At 42.0% G+C, this 18,346-nt stretch overlaps 2 protein-coding genes across 4 annotated transcripts in view; one reads left to right on the top strand and one right to left on the bottom strand.

Annotated features, from left to right (window-relative positions):
- The first annotated feature begins 9,358 nt into the window (after positions 1–9,358).
- On the top strand, positions 9,359–15,246 carry TMEM74B (transmembrane protein 74B). Its single transcript, XM_074292845.1, has 2 exons — positions 9,359–9,475; positions 14,303–15,246. The coding sequence occupies exon 2, from the start codon at positions 14,346–14,348 to the stop codon at positions 15,129–15,131; it is 786 nt and encodes a 261-aa protein (XP_074148946.1). The 5' UTR covers positions 9,359–9,475; positions 14,303–14,345; the 3' UTR covers positions 15,132–15,246.
- An 834-nt stretch (positions 15,247–16,080) lies between these two features.
- The window catches only part of PSMF1 (proteasome inhibitor subunit 1), a 39,982-nt gene continuing 37,716 nt past the window's right edge, over positions 16,081–18,346 (bottom strand). For all 3 annotated transcript variants that reach the window (XM_074292842.1, XM_074292840.1, XM_074292843.1), the window contains one exon: positions 16,081–16,232. The gene's annotated coding sequence lies outside the window, so the exon portion shown is untranslated. The remainder of the gene's footprint in view (positions 16,233–18,346) is intronic.

Raw genomic sequence — 18,346 nt, 5'->3', positions numbered from 1 at the left:
TAAGAGATCTGAAATCTTTCAGCATCCAAACCCTTGTTCAAGAAAAGGAAAAGGCTGCCCATTTGGATGTTTCTGTTTGAGTCTTTTACTTTTCTTTGCTTGTTTACAAGAGTAAGATTGTGGGATATGAGCTGAAAAAAATCTTAAAGATCTAGTCTAACCTCTTAATTTAGAAGGGAAGAATACAAAGTCCCAGAGAAATCAAATTATCATTCAGTAACTTCAGGAGTATATGATCTTCATGACCTCAATTGGGAATTTTCTTGGCAAAGAGTAGCTTACTGGCTTACTATTTCCTTCTGTAGTTTATTTTATAGATGAAGAAATTGAGGGAAATAGGGTTAAGTGACTTGCTCAGGATCACACAGTAAGTGTCTGAACTCACGAAGATAATTCTTCTTGACTTCAGGTCTAGCACTCTGTATCCTATAGTGTCACCTAACTGCTCCCATGCAAGTATTAAAGAACATTTAATTCAAATCTAGATGTCGTTGTGAGGCACTTAACCTGTCTCAAACTCCTGAACTGGAGTTTTTCCACTTGCCTTCCTCAGTTGCTGCTCTCTGCCTCAGCATGCGCCCCAATCCACAAGAAAGACTACATTTATGCATCCCTGTTGCCCTGAAAACCTAAAGCTTAGTGGTAACTTGCTTGAGAGTGAGAAAGATTTGTTGTCTTCACACAAAAATGCCTTAATTAAAAAAAAATTTGTTGTCTTACTTTTAAGATTCTGCAAGGGCACTGGGGGGGGGCATATTCAGGGTGGACAAGGAAACCTCAGACAGACAGTGTGAGCATGTGATATCACAAGTTCTCTTGTTTTGAGTTGGACCATGTATTTAACAATAGTATCTTTTATCTGTACAGAGCTTTATACTTTATCACAGATAGAAAGTTAAATCTGGAAGAAATTTTAGGACATAATACACAGAATGTCAGCTGAAATGGACCTTAAAACTATAAGAAAACAAGATGTGGTACTGACAATATAAGAACTAAAAGGGAATTTATAAAATATAATGTTTGAACTGACAGGTGCCTCATGAGATCTAGTATAGCCCCACTCATTTTACAGAGGACATTCACAGATAGGGGCCTGAAGTCACAAAGAAAGCTATAGTCAGGATTAGAAACCTACTTTACTCTTAAGTCAGCACTCTCTTTGCAGCTTCCTTGAAACCACTGTCATATCCATGAACTTATTTAATCCTTATAACCCTCCTTTGAGGTGAAAAGGGAAAATCTGTTTTCTCAGCTGTAAGTTGAAGAAGTTGAATGAACTGTCTTTTAAGGTCCCCAACAGCTCTAAATCCTGAGACTGTTATTATCCCTCATTTTACATATGTTGAAGCTGAGGTCCAGGGCATCTTCCCTAAAACACTCTATTAGTACATAAAACTTAATATGTCAAAAATTAGAACAAAAGGTTTGGCAATTGTCAATGTTGTAAAATTACCCATGCATATATCTGGTAAATAAAAACTATTAAAAAAAAAACTTAACATGTCCAAAACTGAAGTCATCTCTTAAACTTCCCTTTTCTCTCAAATTACCCATTTTTATTGATGACATGACTATTTTCCAGATATTTAGACCTGAAACCTTGGAATCATTTTTGACTTTTTTCTCTCTCTCATTCCCTACATTCAATTAATATCCCCATTCTACTAATTACACCTCCACAATATCTGTCCAATCTGTTCTCTCTCTCAATTCACACTGAAATCACCTGAGTGGTGGTGATAAGCCTTCATCATCCTGCAATATTATAAATTGCATCAGCCTGCAATATTATAAAAGTCACAGAATATGTGTCCTGTCTCTAATCTCTCCCCTTTCCAATATACTCTTTACACAGTTTACACAGTTTAAAAGAATCTTGTTGTCCCAAGTCTAATTATATTACTCTCCTAATTTAAAAAAAAAATCAGTGACTCCCTATGACTTTTTTTTTTAAGCAATCAGACTTAAGTGACTTGCCAGGTTCATATTATTAATAAATATTTGAGGTCAGATTTGAACTCAGTCCTCTTAAATTTGGGAGTAGTGTTCTATCTACTTACTGTAGCACCTAGCTGCCTTAACTTCTATACAGAGTAAGGTGAAAATGATTTTATTTTGCATTTAAAACCCTCTGCGATTTGGTCCCAACCTGCCTTTTAAGACTTACTTCACTTATTCCCTTTACACATTCTATATTTCAGTTATCAATAATTGAAATGCATTCCCTACTTCTTTATCTGTAATGTTCAGGCTAGCTTTCTGGAGGATCTCAGGACCAGCCCACGACCTTAGTCTTAGTGGAGAAGTGATGAAGGCAGGAGAGCCACCACAAGGCTGGTCAAAATTAGAATGTCCCATTTCCAATCCTTCTCAGACCTTAAATACCCTATCATAATTATATCATTATAGCATACTAATTATGTGTGAACTAGAGAACCATTACATCATCATACTAAATACTAAGTATATGTAAACTAGAGAACCATCATCTCATCAATTCCACTGAGTTAACACCTTGTTGTAAGTATCCTTGTTTCAAGTATACTTCTCCAAAATTCTGGCCCTCTATATTCACCTCTATTTTTCAATATCTTTTTTTCTTCAGAGTTCAGGATAGGCAATTCCTCAGCATCACAGAATTTCAGAATTGAAAGAAACCTCAGAAAATTTCCAGCCCAACCCAACTTCTAACAGTAACACCACCCGAAATGGTCATCCTAACTCTTCTGGAAGAACCACTCTCCATCTATGAGCATTTGATGATTACCTCAGAAAAGTTTGAAAATGTTTCATTACCAATTAGGAACCTTCACAGGCTCACATTCTGCATCCTGTCAACCTACCCCAAAATAGGTTATTGATTAATTAATCTGGCAAGAGAGGGAAATACATAATTTTTTAACCAGGTGGCATTTAACCAAATGACCAGTTTACTTGAATAGGCTCTCCTAAAGACTTCAGCATTTCCAGCTGCTTATAGATAGAGTTTAATCTATAAATTCATTTCCTGTCTCCTCCTGCCTTTAGTTTCTCTGTCTTCTTTGTGCAGTGGTCTCTAGCCTGAGGTTTAACTGATCTGGAGTTATAGAAATGAAATAACTGCTCCAAATGTAAAAAAATAGACCAATTTCAAAAGCTCTCCCCCTTGACATGTAGGAAATCTTCTGTCACCAGCTTCATTCATAAGACTCAGGTAACACACTTATCAGTGCCAACCAAAATTTCCCTTCTCATGCACTGTGTTGCCCATCACTCCCAAACTTCTGGGCAAAATTAGAGGAATAAATTTTGCATCTGGAAATTGTTGGAATTACTCTACAAACAATGGTCAAAAGTGGACAACAGCTAGGTTTGGGGAAGGTCTCCTGATTCAAACTCAATTGCTGCTGAGGTCTAATTCCTCTCCCCTCCCTATTCTACTTTCTGGTCTGTCTCTCCACCACATCTTCAACTTGTCTCTACTCAAAGTTTTTACCTCTGTGGACAGTATCCAATAATCCAGGATCTGTCCTCCACTGCTTTAAGCTCAAACTGCAGCTGCTCTGTGGCATTACTATAGGCAACGAGTAGCTGAAAGAGAGCATCAAAATTTCTGTTTCTCTTCTGCTCCTGGCTATATGGGATGGAATGGAAAGATCAATTGCTAGTCTCTTTCATTAGAAATTGGAAAGAGGCAAAAGGGGAAAGGACCAGATTCCCCACAAAATCTTTTATTCTTTTTATCTTTATCTTTTCCTAAGGCAATACTAAGGTATTACTAATTCTATGTTACATTTATCTGGCTCATTTTCTTTTATGGAGACCCTCAGCAAACCTTCATTTCCTAAAGAAATAAAACATGTTGCACTGACACAAGCTGACAAAAGACTTCCCTTACATTGAGCCTAAATCTGCCTCCGAAGAGCTTCCACCCTTGTCTCCCTTGGCCCCAACATGGCCAAGCATATAAAATCTAATTTTACTTTCATAGGGCAGTCTTTCAAATGCTTAAAGATGGCTATCAAATTTTTCCTGTTTTCAGGCTAAAAATTCTCAGTTCTTTCTATTAACCTATCTATGACATTTCCAGTCATCTAATTATCTTGCTTGCTCTCCTCTGCATTTGTGCCAGCTTTTCATTGTTCTTCATAAAATTAGGTATCCTTTTCCCTTTTCATCACTATGGCAAGGAAGGAATTTATTAACCAAAGAAAAGACGAGATAGATAATAAATGAGAAAAACAGGCAACTTAAATTACATGAACTTTTAAAAAAAACTTTGGCTTTTAAAAATAATAAACATAAAATAAATAACATGAAAGCCATGGGTTATAATATAGTAATAAATAATAGCTTTTAAGTAATAAAAATGTAAAGGAATTAAAAACAATGATGACAGAACAAAAACTGAAACTGTTAAATAGGAAAAATATTTTTATTAAAACTGTTTTTCTCCCAGACCCATAATTTTATTCTGCTGAGTATGTCTGCTGTCAAGGAAACTCCCTTTAGCAATGCTTAATGATCACATTCATCAGTTCTTTCACTAACGTCCTCTTAACTTTTCTTTTGTTTTAACTCTCTGTTAATCATTTTTGTTCTATCCTCAATACAAAGATCCTGTTCCTTGGGAGAAAAAAATTTAAAAAGCATTGAGTAGTTCAGCCTTCTTTCCATCTACCCCAGCAGCAATCCTATCCCTTCTTTTATCTTCTTTTTATAGTTTAAAATAAAAAGCTCCTTTAATTACAGTAAGCATTTGTTACCAGTCTGCTCAGCCAAAGCTTTACTACTTCTGACATTTTTTTACAGAACTGTATCCTTTTATATTCTCAGTAACTTTCTTTTGCTTCTATACATGTATTAAAAAAACTGATAAATTATTACAATCACAAGTCTAAAGATAGTCCCCCCCTTTCTTCTTCATTAGAATAATTTGTATTTATGTCTTAGAATTCTCATTCTTGACAATCAGCTGTTGTACTACCTATTTTGTCTAATTTCAGCGTGTAGGACCCTATGTTTCTTTTCTCTGAACCCTTTGAAATTGGATCTTTAAAACCTTAGAATATATTTCAAATAATGCCTAGATTTACTCTACTTTTCTATCCTGCATTCTAAGATGCAGTAGTCACTTCTCTAAGTTCTCCTATTTAGTTTGCTATCCAATTTCCTTTTATTAGTCAAAATTAGGTCTAGAGCAATGGTTAGTTTCCTTTGCTGATTCCTTTTCTTTTTGAAGACTAAGGCAAATAAAGGATTTACGTTTTTAGAGGAGAGAAAAGGGGCTCTAGCAGAAATCTAATGAAGTTTCCCATCATGATTCCATGCTATGTTTTCTGTTTCCTGAATTCTTTGTTTATGTCCTCCTTCTGTCCAGATGGTTAACAACATGCTCCCATGACAACATTGCTTCTGTTTGTCGCTCTATTTACCCTTACCTAAATGTTTTCTTTTATGCCTACTGGATGTCTTCAAGTAAGGATATGTCTTAAAATACAATGCTGTTCTACCATCTTTTTATGTAGTTTGCCCTTTTTGAATAAGGAATATCTCGCCAAAAGCCAATCTTTTAAAGACTAACATTCTCCTGGAAATGCTATGTAACTGTGAAACTTGGAACTATCTTTGAAGAATCAAAATTATGGGTGAATCACAGGTCAGTTGAGAAATGTAGGAGCAAATAGGTTGCAAAGTATTAATGTACATCAGTCAGAAAGCATATGATAGAGAATCCACTATGGAAGATTTATAGGAGACTAGGAAAAATTATAGAAAAAAGTGTATCATAGAAAGAAAATCTATTACGAAGGTTTATTAAAGGCAATATAGGATAAAACAATATAGGATGAGATATGAATGAGTTGTGAAATATACTGTTGGGGGAGATACCCACATTCAATGAGATCACAGATGCACTGAAGAATAGGAAATGTGTCCTTCTATAGCCATATTCCTTTTGAATATTATATAATTTTCTAAAGCCATATTCTAGTCATAATTCCCATACTACCAAGTCTCAGTGATACATTTGAGGATGATATTCTGCCTTTCACTAAGATCTTTTGATTCTCTTTATAACCCTTATTCTAAGCAATTGTGTATGGAGATATGAAGCTACCAGTTTTGTTGCTGACTGTTCTTGGGTACTTTCCTGTGAATTACTCCATCTTGGTAATATTCTTCCACCTTTACTGTACCTGCTATTTTCTGTGATTTATATATTGGTAGTTTTCTTCATCTATTCTTTTTAGTTTATTCTTTTTAGTTTAGAGCCTTCCTAGCCAGATTCCTCTTTGAAGCTTTTCATGATCCATTTAACGAAAGTAATGTCTTTCTCCTCAAAGTTTCCCAGGGTCCTTTGTTTAGATCTCTCCTTTGACCCTGTGGTACCCTATTCTATTAATTATTTATTATTCATCTCTTAGAGCAGGAATTTTAAACCAGAGAGTCATAAACGTGTTTTTTAAAAGTTTTGATGTCTGTATTAGAATGTTTTATTTCATAATTCTTTATATTAATTTTTTTCTGAGCATTGATCCATAGATTTCCACAGACTAACAAGAGCGTCAGCTATGAATTCCTGCCCTAGTAGAATATAAGGTTTTGCAGAGCAAGGACTGTGCCATTTTTCATTTTTAGATCCCCATCACCTAGGAAAGTACCTTACACATCATAAATACCTGGTAAATGTTTGTGGAATTGAAACCAATTGAATGATCCGTGAGATATTAGTGCAGGCACCACTGTCTCTCTAATGGCATCTTTACGGGATTGCTGGTTTAGTCTCTAGAAAGATATAATCCATGGAACTTTGTCTTGTGAACCCAATTTCTCTGATCGTAGAAATGACAGCTATGCACTCAAACTGGAATGCCAGTGTGGATATATGAGGTCAGTCTATAAAGGAATTTTCAGACTCTCTCTAAGAAAGTCACATGAATTGTGAGTCCCATATGGTCTTGTCATCATCAACTAATAATGATTGATATTACTAGGAAAATATACAACTCTCTCTCTGGGAAATATAAAACTTACCTTGTTTTTTTCCTTCTTTCCTTCACTGTCTATATCTATCTGGAAAAGTTCTACTGGAAAATCCACAACTCCTATATATATTTGATCTGGAAGGAGTCAGGTGAAGTTTAAAACCCATATTCTCTGAGAGGGGATGGGGTAGAGAGACATGAACCCAATAAATCTAGAGGACACAGATAACATTTTTCTTCATATGTCCTTTGTAATTATACCATAATAATGGTGGCCATCTCTTAAAAAGGAATATCAAGTTGTATATAACAGATTTGTGGTTTCATTGCAATCATCTTTTTTATTACAGTTATGGAATTGTTTGTTTCATTCCGTAAATTAAAAATTAAATAAAAATAAATAAATCTTCAGGGTGGAATGGGATTTTAAGTAAAAGAAAACTTAGGATAAGGCTCAGGGTCAAGAGTGAGAGGTTTGAAATCATTCCTCTTTCCCTCCAAATCCACCACTTTGTTGTTCTTGTGTCTGACACTTTATGAACTCATTTGGAGTTTTCTTGGCAAAAATACTAGAGTGTAATTTCTAATTTCTTTTAGCAACTCATTTTACAGATGAGGAAATTGAGGTAAACTGTTAGGATTACTAGGTGTAATATTACTAGGTGTAATAATTACTAGGTGTACTAGCTGTAGCGAGCTGTCCTCTCTACAGTAAACAGGATTATACGATTTGCCCAAGATCATAGAGCTAGTAAGTGTCTGAGGCCAGATTTAACTTAGGTCTTCCGGTCTGACTCCAGGCCTGGTGCTTTATCCATTATCCATCTCCATCTCAAGGGTTCAAATGGACTATTTGTGCTCTACCTATGGCAGACCTTTCGGGCTCCTATAGAACTGATCAGACACGGTGGAATACACTGTACCTTGACCATGATGTCATTAATCTTCTTTGAGAAGGATGAGCAACAGGAGGTTTGGATGGAGTGTGTGAGAGTGTGTGTGTGTGTGTGTGTGTGTGTGTGTGTGTGTGTGCCTGAGTTTCCGTAGGCACCAGAAGGGACACTTTCTCACTAGAACTTGACGGGAGCCCATGAATTCATGTTCCTCAGTTCAGTGGGGCTGAGCACCTGGGACCCGCATCAGTCCGAGCAGACCACCCTTCTTTGGGCAGGGCTGCATTTGGAACAAAGACCACGGGAGGGGCCCGGCGCGGTGGAAGCGCACGACACCTTTCGGCCCCCACCGCGGAACTTCGGACGAATCGCTTCTGCTTTCCTGCCGTTTGGCCTAATGCCCTTCCCAGTGATGACTGTGGTGATCTCCAGTCCCGCCTTTGTCTCACTGTCACACTTCAGGCAGTGGCACACTTCTGGCTGCTGAGACAAAACCATTCCTGGATCAGAGAGGGATAAGTGGGAGGGAGGGAAAGGAAGGGAAGCCCCTGGCCTGGGAGTTACAGACCTGAAAAGGACAGAAGGTCCCCAGAGGGCTCCGAGATTTCAAACACAGCACTCCCCAAAGAGCACCGGTCTGTAAGATAACTCTTGGCCCGTGGATCTCGGAAGGACGAGCCCTCCCCTCCCCCCCTTCCCTGGCCTCCTGCCCGGACCCCTCACTCTTTGACTGGCAATGTCACCCTCTCCATCAGTGATACTCCGGTCAGGACAGCCCCCCTCCCCTTCACTGACTCGGAAGAGAAGTTAAGCCCGCTGCGTGGTGAGTTTTGGGAGGGACTGGGGAGGGCTGGAGGCAGAGGTCAAATGGCAGCGCTACAAGCTGACTCTTCAGAAAGGTCCAAAGGAGCGAGACTTTTGAAACCTCATCCCCTGCTTCCCTAGTTCTGAATCTCTGAAGTGGGTCCCCGGGAAAGGAACTTTACTCCTATTCTGCCTGCAGAGGGCGCCAGGGACCCACGCCCCCTCGTGGAGTCTGGTGAAACCCAAGAGACCCCTACCTATCTGGTCCCCTAGATCTCCGGGCCCCTCCTTCCCCCACCCTCCCATTCCCCCCTCCACTCCCGTCACGCGAGGTGGCCGTAGAGCCTCAGGAGCCGCCTGCCTGGGCACTGTGGGCTGGCGCTGCGGCTAACCAGGGCGGCAGCGCCCGAGCCCAGCTCTGGAGGATGCTTGGTGCAGGCGGGGACCGGCCAGACCGCGAGGGTGTCCCCAGGTCGTCCTCGGGCCTGCTCCGGGGGCCCCGGGGGAGGGGCGGGGCGGAGAGAGGTAGTGGCGGGGCTGTTAAACGAGGCTCCCGGGTTCGGTAAGTGCAGTGGCTGGCGCAATAGACACCCTTGGGAGCCCCCAGAAGAGCAAGCCAGCCCTCCCCGTTCCGAGGCCCCAGGCTCCCGGGGCCCAGCGGTCTGCCAATAGCCTGAGGAGCTGAGGACCCGCTATCCAGCTCGGCGACTCCGCTACTCCGCAATTTCCAGCTCCCCTCCCTCCCCCCTCCCGCCGCCCCGAACCACCACTCGCTGGGCGCCCAGCTTGCTCCCGGTCCCCTCGCAGGTACGTAGGACACTGACTTGAGCCTGAGCTCCCCCCGGGCTCCCTCCCTTCTGGGCGCCTGGCGGGCGGCGCCGGGGGCTGCGGGGAGAGGAAGAGGAGGAGGAGGAGGAGAAAGAGGAGGAGGGTCGAAGGAGGAGGGATAAATGCGGAGCCGGCTCGGGCCGCAACGGGGCTAGGCTGAGCTCTTCGGGATTGGAGCCTCAGGAGAGGGTCCAACTGGACGAGCGCCTGGTCTCCAGGCATCCCGGGCCGGCTGGGGGCGGGGGGAGCGGAGGGGGGTAGCCTGGTCACTCAGTTCTTTTGAACCTGAGCTGGGAGTGGCCAAGCCCGCCGTGGCCCCCGGACAGGTTCACTCCGGGCTGGGAGAAGCGCAGGTTTGGTGTCCTTGGCGGGGGGAGGGGCCCAGCGCGCGACGGCGGGAGAGGAAAAGATGCTCGGAAGCTCGGGTTCGGGGGCGCGGCAGCTGCCGGGGGCTTGCCCTCGCACCCTCCCTTTCCTGACCTCGGTCTGGAAGCAGAAGGGCGCCACAGAGGGAGGCGGAGGGGGGAGGGCGGCGCCGGCGGCGGCGCCGAGCGCTCCGCACTCTGGGCTGGTTCCGAACCCCCTGGCTCAGACCTGGCCGCAGTCCACTAGGGGCCTGCCGGCGGACCTGGCCCGCGTCTTCCTGAGGCCTCGGACACCAGACGGTCTCCCCCCCCACCCCGGGGAGCTGGGATGGGGGCCGGGGAGGGGCAGGTAGGAGGAGGAGGACAGGACTAAGGGGGTGTGAGAGCGCGGAAGGGAGGCTCTGTGTGTGTGTGTGTGTGTGTGTGTGTGTGTGTGTGTGTGTGTCCAGCGTCCCATTCCGGGATGTGTAACTGCTGCCTCTCTGTCTCCGTGCATGTGTGCCTGCCTCTTCCTCGTGTGCCGGAGGACATTGTGCGTGTGTGTCTGGCTTTTGTCTCAGAAAATCTGCGTGTGTGTCTCTCTTTGCATGTGCGGAAGGAGGCATTTCTGTGTCACCCACCTTTGTGTGTTTCTGGATTTCCGCGTGGGAGCTGTCTGTATGTATGCATGAGACACATCTCTGTGAGACCCAGGATCTGTCATCTGTGGCGTGAGCAGTACCTGACACTTACATAAGGCTTTAAGGCTTGCCAAGTGCTTTACAAACATACTCTCATTTAATCATCACCCCCACTTTGGGAGGCAGGTGCTTCAGGTATTATTGTTCCCATTTTACTGATTAGAAAACTGAGGCTTAGGAAAGTTAAGTCAAACTTGCCCCGGATCACATAGCTAGTAAAAGGTGGTAGCAGAAGTAAAATGCCTTTTTGACTCCAAATCCAGCCCTCTACTTCTTGCACCCCCACGTTTATGTAGTATGTCTATTTCTGCAATCATACCTTCACATGAGAGTATATGTAAAACACTGTTGTCTTGTGTGTTTCTAGGGTGCATGTGTGTATCTATGAGTCAATGTATATGGGTTTGTGTGTGAGTGAAAATACGGAACAGCTTCATTTTAGCTCAGGACTACTTTGTCTCTTGTCATCTGAAGAAAAAAAAGTTTTGAACTGAGATGCCAGTTCAAAAAATGTCAATGGATTGGATTACCTTTTGGCACAGGAACCTGAGCTAAATTACTGTATGTGCATGAGCGTGAATGTGTGTGATTAGAAAGTGGAGATGGGATGCACTTTTCTGGGACATTCTCAGACTGGTGTTGGTAGAGGGTAGGTGGCTTCCTGTGCCCTGGGAGCCAGGCGAGGCTGGAGGCGCAGAGGAAGACACAGTGGCTCCTGTAGTTTCCATTTTCCTTTTCTGAATAGATCTCTGTCTGGCACACACTGTACAGAGCAAGCAACTGAAATCAGACCCCACTGGATGCAGCATGAATTTAGAAAGAGTTCTTTTGAAGGGAACACTCTGTATTTGAGGTGTCTAGTCAGCCCACCCAGACATACATGTACAAGACTTATAAACACTGCTAGAAATATGGATGCTGGGTCCCGCGGAGTTGAGAATCCAGCTTGGCTTGCAGTCAGATCTAGATTCTAGTCTGCCACTAGCTCCTGTGGCCTGGGCAAATCATTTCCTCTCTCGAGGCCTCAGTTTCCTAGTCCAACTCCCTCCTCTTACTATCTGTAAGTCTATGAATTTCTGTAGCTTCTTGGCCAGCCTCCAACACCAAAACTGTGAGGACAAAAAGGAAATAATAAAAACATGGTTCACAAAGTAGTTTCCTGATAGCAGTCCCATGAAGTACTTTAGTAGAAGTATTCTTTTTTTTTACTAGATTTGTGATTTTATCTGTGGAAGCAGCTCCATATGAAGAGCTCCTATACTAGGATATAGATTGGCACCTTTTTCTGCAACTTGTAAGTTTAGATGGTTGCCTCAGATGCTGAGAGGTTCAGTAATTTGTCTGAGGTCACAAAGCATGTGTTATAAGTCATATGAACTTGTCTTCTTACTCCAAAGCTAGTTTTATTACCTGTTACAACAGGCTCAGCCTTCACACAAGTATTATTTCTCCCATTAACAAATGAAGAAACTGAGGCTTTGGGAAGTTTAAAACAACTTGTGCATGGTCACACAGCTAATGAGAATTTGAGTCTCCGGTGGCCTTTCTATAGTAAGAAAGGAGGATTGAGTAGGTGGAAGGAAAGATGAAAGGAAAAACCAAGGACAAAAAGGTGTAAAGATTGGGGCATGGCAGAGAAAGAGCCATTAAGAATGATCTGGCATATCTGATAGTAATCCTAATTAGATTAGCAACATTGTGGTAAAGTGGAAAGAACCATGGGTATTGGAGCCAGAGAACCTGGGCTTGAATCCTAGGTCTACACACCCATGTGACCTTCCTTTAATGCACATCAGCCTTCCTTTAATCTAGTCACCTATAAAATGGCATAACTGTGTGGCACAAAAACCCGCTAGATATGGACTCAGAGGATACAGATCTGAAAATCAGTTATGTTGCCACTTGTGAAATTGTGAATGAGTGAAGGACTTATCTTAGTTTCATCAGGAAAATGAGGGGTTAGATCAGATGTTACTAAGATTTCTTCTAGCCTTAAATCTAGATCAATTTTATATTGTTTATATCACTGGCAGGACACTTGTAAAGTGCTACAGAAATGTGACTGTGAGTTTTTAAATTCATAGGGAGAGACTTCCTTGTCTCCTTGAGCAGGCCGTGACAGAAGTAGATATTTCTTGATGATTTGAATTTGCAGCTATCTGCCCTGCTGAAGAAAGCCTTCTTGGGACAGAGTCAGGCTATTTGGCTTCTTATCTCTGCTACTCCCCTGGGGTGTGATTAACTGGGAGTCCTGTCTTCTATTTGTAAAATGGATGGTGCTAGCTATAAAATGAGTATAAAATGGGTAGTAGTGTGTATATGTATGTGTGGGATGGGGGAAGTCATGGTGGTGGGGCAACCTATCCTGGTGGAAAATGAGGTCGTCCAGTTGACAGACTCTCACCCCAATCCATCCAGCAACCTATCCTTCTCTCTCCCCTTCCCTAAACATGTGTGATGATGGCACAGTCTGTGGGTAGCACAGTTGTGACAGGGATGGGTAAACTGATAGGATAGGTTTGCATGCCCTGTCAGTGTCTAAAATTACCTATCTTTACTTCCTTTGGAGAAGATTATGTGGACAACTGGCCCCGGAATTCCAGGAAAAACAAAGCTTTCAGGTTCTGGGTGGGGCCAGAGTATATCCAGAGGCAATCAAAGGCACCATCAATAAGCTTGTGCTAAGGGTGACATTAGCTATTAGAGAGAATGCTAAATGTGGTAGATAAGTGAATGGCTTAGTATGGTCTATATTTTCCCCAGTAACATTAAGACTTGGTGAATTCAGACTCCTGAATTGGATAGAGAGTTGATCCAGATGACTTGTAATGGCCCTTCCAGCTTTGGGATTTGAGGATCTCATTTCTTTATATACTACCCTTTTCAATCTCTTGCTGTCTGTCCACCTCATTCCTTCTTCCGACAGTTTAACCAGAAAATGTCTCTGTGTATGTATTTGAGTGTGAATCTGTGACTGTCTATGTGTCCATGTGCATATACATATCTATGTGCATATTTCTGTCCAGATATCTGGGCCATCATTCAGATATATGGCCATATTTGCAAATAACTGTGCACAGAAATGTACATTAGTTGTGGATATAGGGAAAACAATAGTGGGGAAGCAGTTTGATGCAGTATTAGAACAAATACTCGGCAAGTCCTTTCCCTGTGTCTCAGTTTCTTCATCTGTATAATGGATATATTAGTTCTTGCCTTCCTTCCCTTCCAGAGCTGTTGTGAGAATTAAACGAGATAGTGGATATAAAGTGCTTTGTAAACCTTAAAATGTTAATGTCCAAGTGCTATTAGTGTCATGTCTCCTTCACCATAGTCCCTCAGTACCTCATGGTGACAAGAAGATAACAAACTGTGGTGGGTCCTAATGAGCTGCAGAAGCTCTGGTGACAGTCCGTGCCTCTTCTGAAGGCCAGCTTGGCTAAGTGTATAAGAATGGTCACCTGTGATGAGTATTCTCAGCCACAGCAACTCTTGAAGACCATCTTCTGAGGTGTGGTAGGGTCATGAGATGCCCCCGTGGAGTTTGAATACATCCAATTGATGACCAATCCTTTATGTATTTCTGTGTGTTTGTGTGTACATATGTATTGTACTTTGCTGCTTGTGTGTGCGTGTGCATGTATACATATTTGCATGGAGTATGAGGCTCCCTTCATTTGCTGAGATCTCTTTCTAAGACACAGACACAACTTTTGCTCCCTCTCCTTCTCTGTCCCTGCCTGGTTTGTTCTGTCTTCCAGCTGCTGAGGGGTTAAGAGGGATGAACTGGATAACTACTTTCCAATGGCCTCCTCTTCCTCCCTGGAACTAAGGACCTTTGGTAATGGGCCCAGGGCCCCCAAACGAACACTCTCACAATGGGCATCAGCACCAGAAGGGAGGCCCAGTCCCTCAGCCTTGCAGAGAGAGGGAATCGAGAATACTTGCTTTTCCGAGGAAGAGGAACAGGAGACTTGTTTCAAGAGTCAACAGGAGGCGAATGTTCCTGGCAGCTCATCCAGTCCACATGGCGATGGCTCCTCACACCTCCATTCCCAGAGAGACGACCTTTCTCCAAGGTCAGAAGAGGGCATCGGGACCGAGACCACAGGCCACTCTGTAGACTATGGCTTCATCTTTGCCTTGGTCTTCTTGGTGAGTGGAATCCTGTTGGTGGTGGTAGCCTATGCTATTCCCCGGGAAGCCAGGGTGAACCCAGACACAGTGTCGGCTCGGGAGATGGAGAGGTTGGAAATGTATTATGCCCGCCTGGGCTCCCACTTGGACAAGTGTATCATTGCTGGTTTGGGTCTCCTTACCTTGGGGGGCATGTTGCTGTCCATCCTACTGATGGTATCTCTCATCAAAGGGGAACTCTATCGAAGGAGAAACTTGGCTGTGTCCAGAGGCCCTCGAAAAACTTATGGTTCTATAAACCTGAGGATGAGGCAACTTAATGGGGATGGGGTTCAGGTGCTGGTGGAAAATGAGGTCGTTCAGTTGACAGACTCTCACCCAATCCATCCAGCAACCTACCCTTCTCTCTCCCCTTCCCTAAACATGTGTGATGAAGGCACAGTCTGTGGGTAGCACAGTTGTGATAGGGATGGGTAAACTGATAGGATAGGTTTGCATGTCCTGTCAGTGTCTAAAATTACCTATCTTTACTTCCTTTGGAGAAGATTATGTGGACAACTGGCCCCGGAATTCCAGGAAAAACAAAGCTTTCAGATTCTGGGTGGGGCCAGAGTATATCCAGAGGCAATCAAAGGTATCATCAATAAGCTTGTGCTAAGGGTGACAATTCAGTCCAATGGTGTTTTGCTACCAGGTATTTCCAAATGTGGTTCAGTGATGGAAAGAATATCAAAGCAGCTAGCAGTTAGTTACCTGTGCCATATTCTAGGCTCCAACCTCATGGAAAATGATTTGTAACCAGCAGTTGCCTATTCTTCTTACCCAAAGTAAAGCAGCCGTGATCTCCTGGCTTACTGTGTAAAAAGCACAGGATGGTCTTGTTTCAGATCTTAGGGTCTAATTTTCTGCAGTGACATAATCAGACTTAGCAATAGTGACTTCTTAGCAAATATTTCAGGATTGCAGACCTGAGGAATGAGGTTCTCTTTAATATAAGGAGCTTGATGTGTTAGGGGAGTGTTTCATGTAGTGAGCAAGCATTTCTCTTCTTGGCAATGCCCATTATGATTCTAAGAGAAGATAGATATTGAATAATAAACCTTCTCCATACCAGCAAAATGTCACCCTACTTCCTTTTAGGAGAAAAATGTTTTGTCCATCTCTCCAGAATCATTGAATTTTAGAGTTAATTACACTTCCATACTCTCTACTTTTCACACAGGATTTCCCAAATCCTGCTCCTAGTTCCAGATCCTTTCTGCTACTTTTGGGAGAGAATAACTTCAGTACTGAAAGGAGCTGGATATTTGGAAAATTGAAGGAATGTTAAGCTAGAAAGCAAGAGATGAAATCTTTTCTGAGCCTCCCTCAAAAAGAGAGGACTGAAAAAATGAAAAGCACATTTTTAAAATTTATTTTTATTGCATGGATGGTTTGAAGTCAGATTTCCTGGAACTTGAAGATGTTCTCTAGTCCATTTCATTTTCTTTAGGCAGAAGTTATTCCTCAAATGATGAAGAGTCTAGAGATGTCCTCTAGGCTATCCCCAAAGATCTGTAGGAAGGGAAAGTGATTTATAAGGATTGATGAAGACAATGGCTCTGGCAGATAAAATATCTGTTTCTATTTATGACTTAGGTGGGGGATAAGAAATTGTTCATAGAGTCACAGAATATGAAAACTGAAAGGGGGCTTTATGAAACATTTAGTCAAGTTCAGTTAGATTTGCTTCTTATATGTAAAGGGGGTGATTGACCAAGAACAATGCCTTGGGATAATAAAACTTGGGGTTCTGAATTCTACAATGGTCATGAGATTCCAAATTCTATCATGCTTATGGGGTTCCATGAGTGTATCAGTTTCTTCCTAGGTTCAAATGAGGATTGGCAGATCCCAAAGTTTACAAAACCTCTCATATTTAGCTACAATGTGAAGTATTTTAAACTGATGTCTTCATGAAGGGATATGAACCTCTCAATTCAACAATAAAAAAATAAAAATAATCATACCAACTGTATGAATTTGTGTGACAGGAGACCTCTTTGGGGAATAAACCCTGTTAAATCTGGGACCATCAATTCAAATCAATTTGGATGTGATGGAATGTGTTTAGGGGCTGTTTAAGGATTAAATCTGAGTTTTAGAAAACTGCCTTGCATGGCATTGCAAAACTGTTCAAGAGAAAATATTTTAATAGAATTAGGCAGTCATCTCCTAAATAATAAGATATTCTCCCTTACATTTAGTTAGTGCTTGGCTGTCATAAGGTATTTTTTACTTATATCTCATTTTATCCTTAATCCATCTGCTGATGGGTAATATGAGTACTAAAACCTCTCTATTTTATAGATAAAAAGTAATTGAGGCTTAAATGGAAGAGGCTAGAAAACTCCAGGGTTCCAACCTGTTGTGACCATTCTTCAATGGTTTCTATGATGTGCCTAACCTGCTGGGTCATCTGCATGTGGAAGATAGGAAGGGAAGAAAAGGGAGCAACATACCCCCATTGGAACTCTGGAAAAGAACCATATTTTAAAATGATAAACTTTTTTTTTTTTTTTTTTTAATGGAGCAGACCCTAAAAAATCATCTAGTGCAACTCTTTTAATTTGTGTAGATTCAGCTAAACTTAAAAAAATGCACATCATCCCTCCCCAAACAACATTAAGTGCCTATTATGTTCAAGACACTGTACTAAGGGCAGCTAGGTGGCACAGTGAGTGGATAGAGCACCAGCTCTGAAGTCAGGAGGACCTGAATTCAATTTGGTCTCAGTAACTTAACACTTCCTAGCTGTGTGACCCTGGGCAAGTCACTTAACCCTGATTGCCTCAAAGAAGAAAAAAAAGACACTGTGCTAGATCTAGAGATACAAAAACAAATATCTTTTTGAAAGAATTCTAAGTTGGAGTCAGGAAGACCTGGCTTCTAATCCTAATTAGAATCTAATTTGACTTTTATCAACTATGTGATTGTAGGCAATTCACTTAAATCTTTCTGAGTCTCAGGTTCCTCACTTGTAAAATGTACATAGGTACCAAAACGGGGGGGGGGTGGGTGAAGATTAAATATAAGAACTTTATATATATGTATATATATATTCACAACTTAAATATTGTATAAGCTAGTAATTATCATAATCATCATCATCATATTTTGTAGGATATCAAAGAGATTTACTTTTTCCAATGTCACACAGTGAGTAGCCAAACCTATGCTGAAATCCTGATTTTCTGACTCCAAGGCCACTGCTCCTTTAACTGTGCTGTGTAAAGGAATGAGCTATTACAAGCAATTTTCAGAAGGTTAATCTGGGAATGGTCCTTCCAGTACAAAGGTAGAATAAGAAATCATAAATTTTTATAATTCCTGTGAAAAGAAATGAATCCCTGGGGTGGTGTCTCCTGAAGTTTTTCTCACTGGGCTATTTAACAATTTAATTCCAGATTTTTTTTTCCCCTAGCCTGGGCCCTGGCCTTGGCCCCAGTCCCAGTCCCACCCCTACCCCCATTCCCAAACCCAGAAAATTTCTTTTGGACTTTCAACCCATTTTCCCTATTGAAATCCCTTTCTACTAGGAATTCTTCCTTGACCAAAGCCCAGAATCCCCCAGGTGAAAGTGATTTTAATTCCATTCTTGAATGTCTCCTAGCACTCTGTTTGGACAT

Source organism: Sminthopsis crassicaudata, chromosome 2 (genome assembly GCF_048593235.1).
Source record: "Sminthopsis crassicaudata isolate SCR6 chromosome 2, ASM4859323v1, whole genome shotgun sequence".
In the NCBI taxonomy this organism is placed as follows: domain Eukaryota; kingdom Metazoa; phylum Chordata; class Mammalia; order Dasyuromorphia; family Dasyuridae; genus Sminthopsis; species Sminthopsis crassicaudata.
This window is presented reverse-complemented; position numbering and strand designations above follow the sequence as displayed.

Excerpts from the sequence above, each read along its gene's own strand:
- TMEM74B (XM_074292845.1), top strand. The coding sequence starts at position 14,346 with ATGGCCTCCTCTTCCTCCCTGGAACTAAGGACCTTTGGTAATGGGCCC.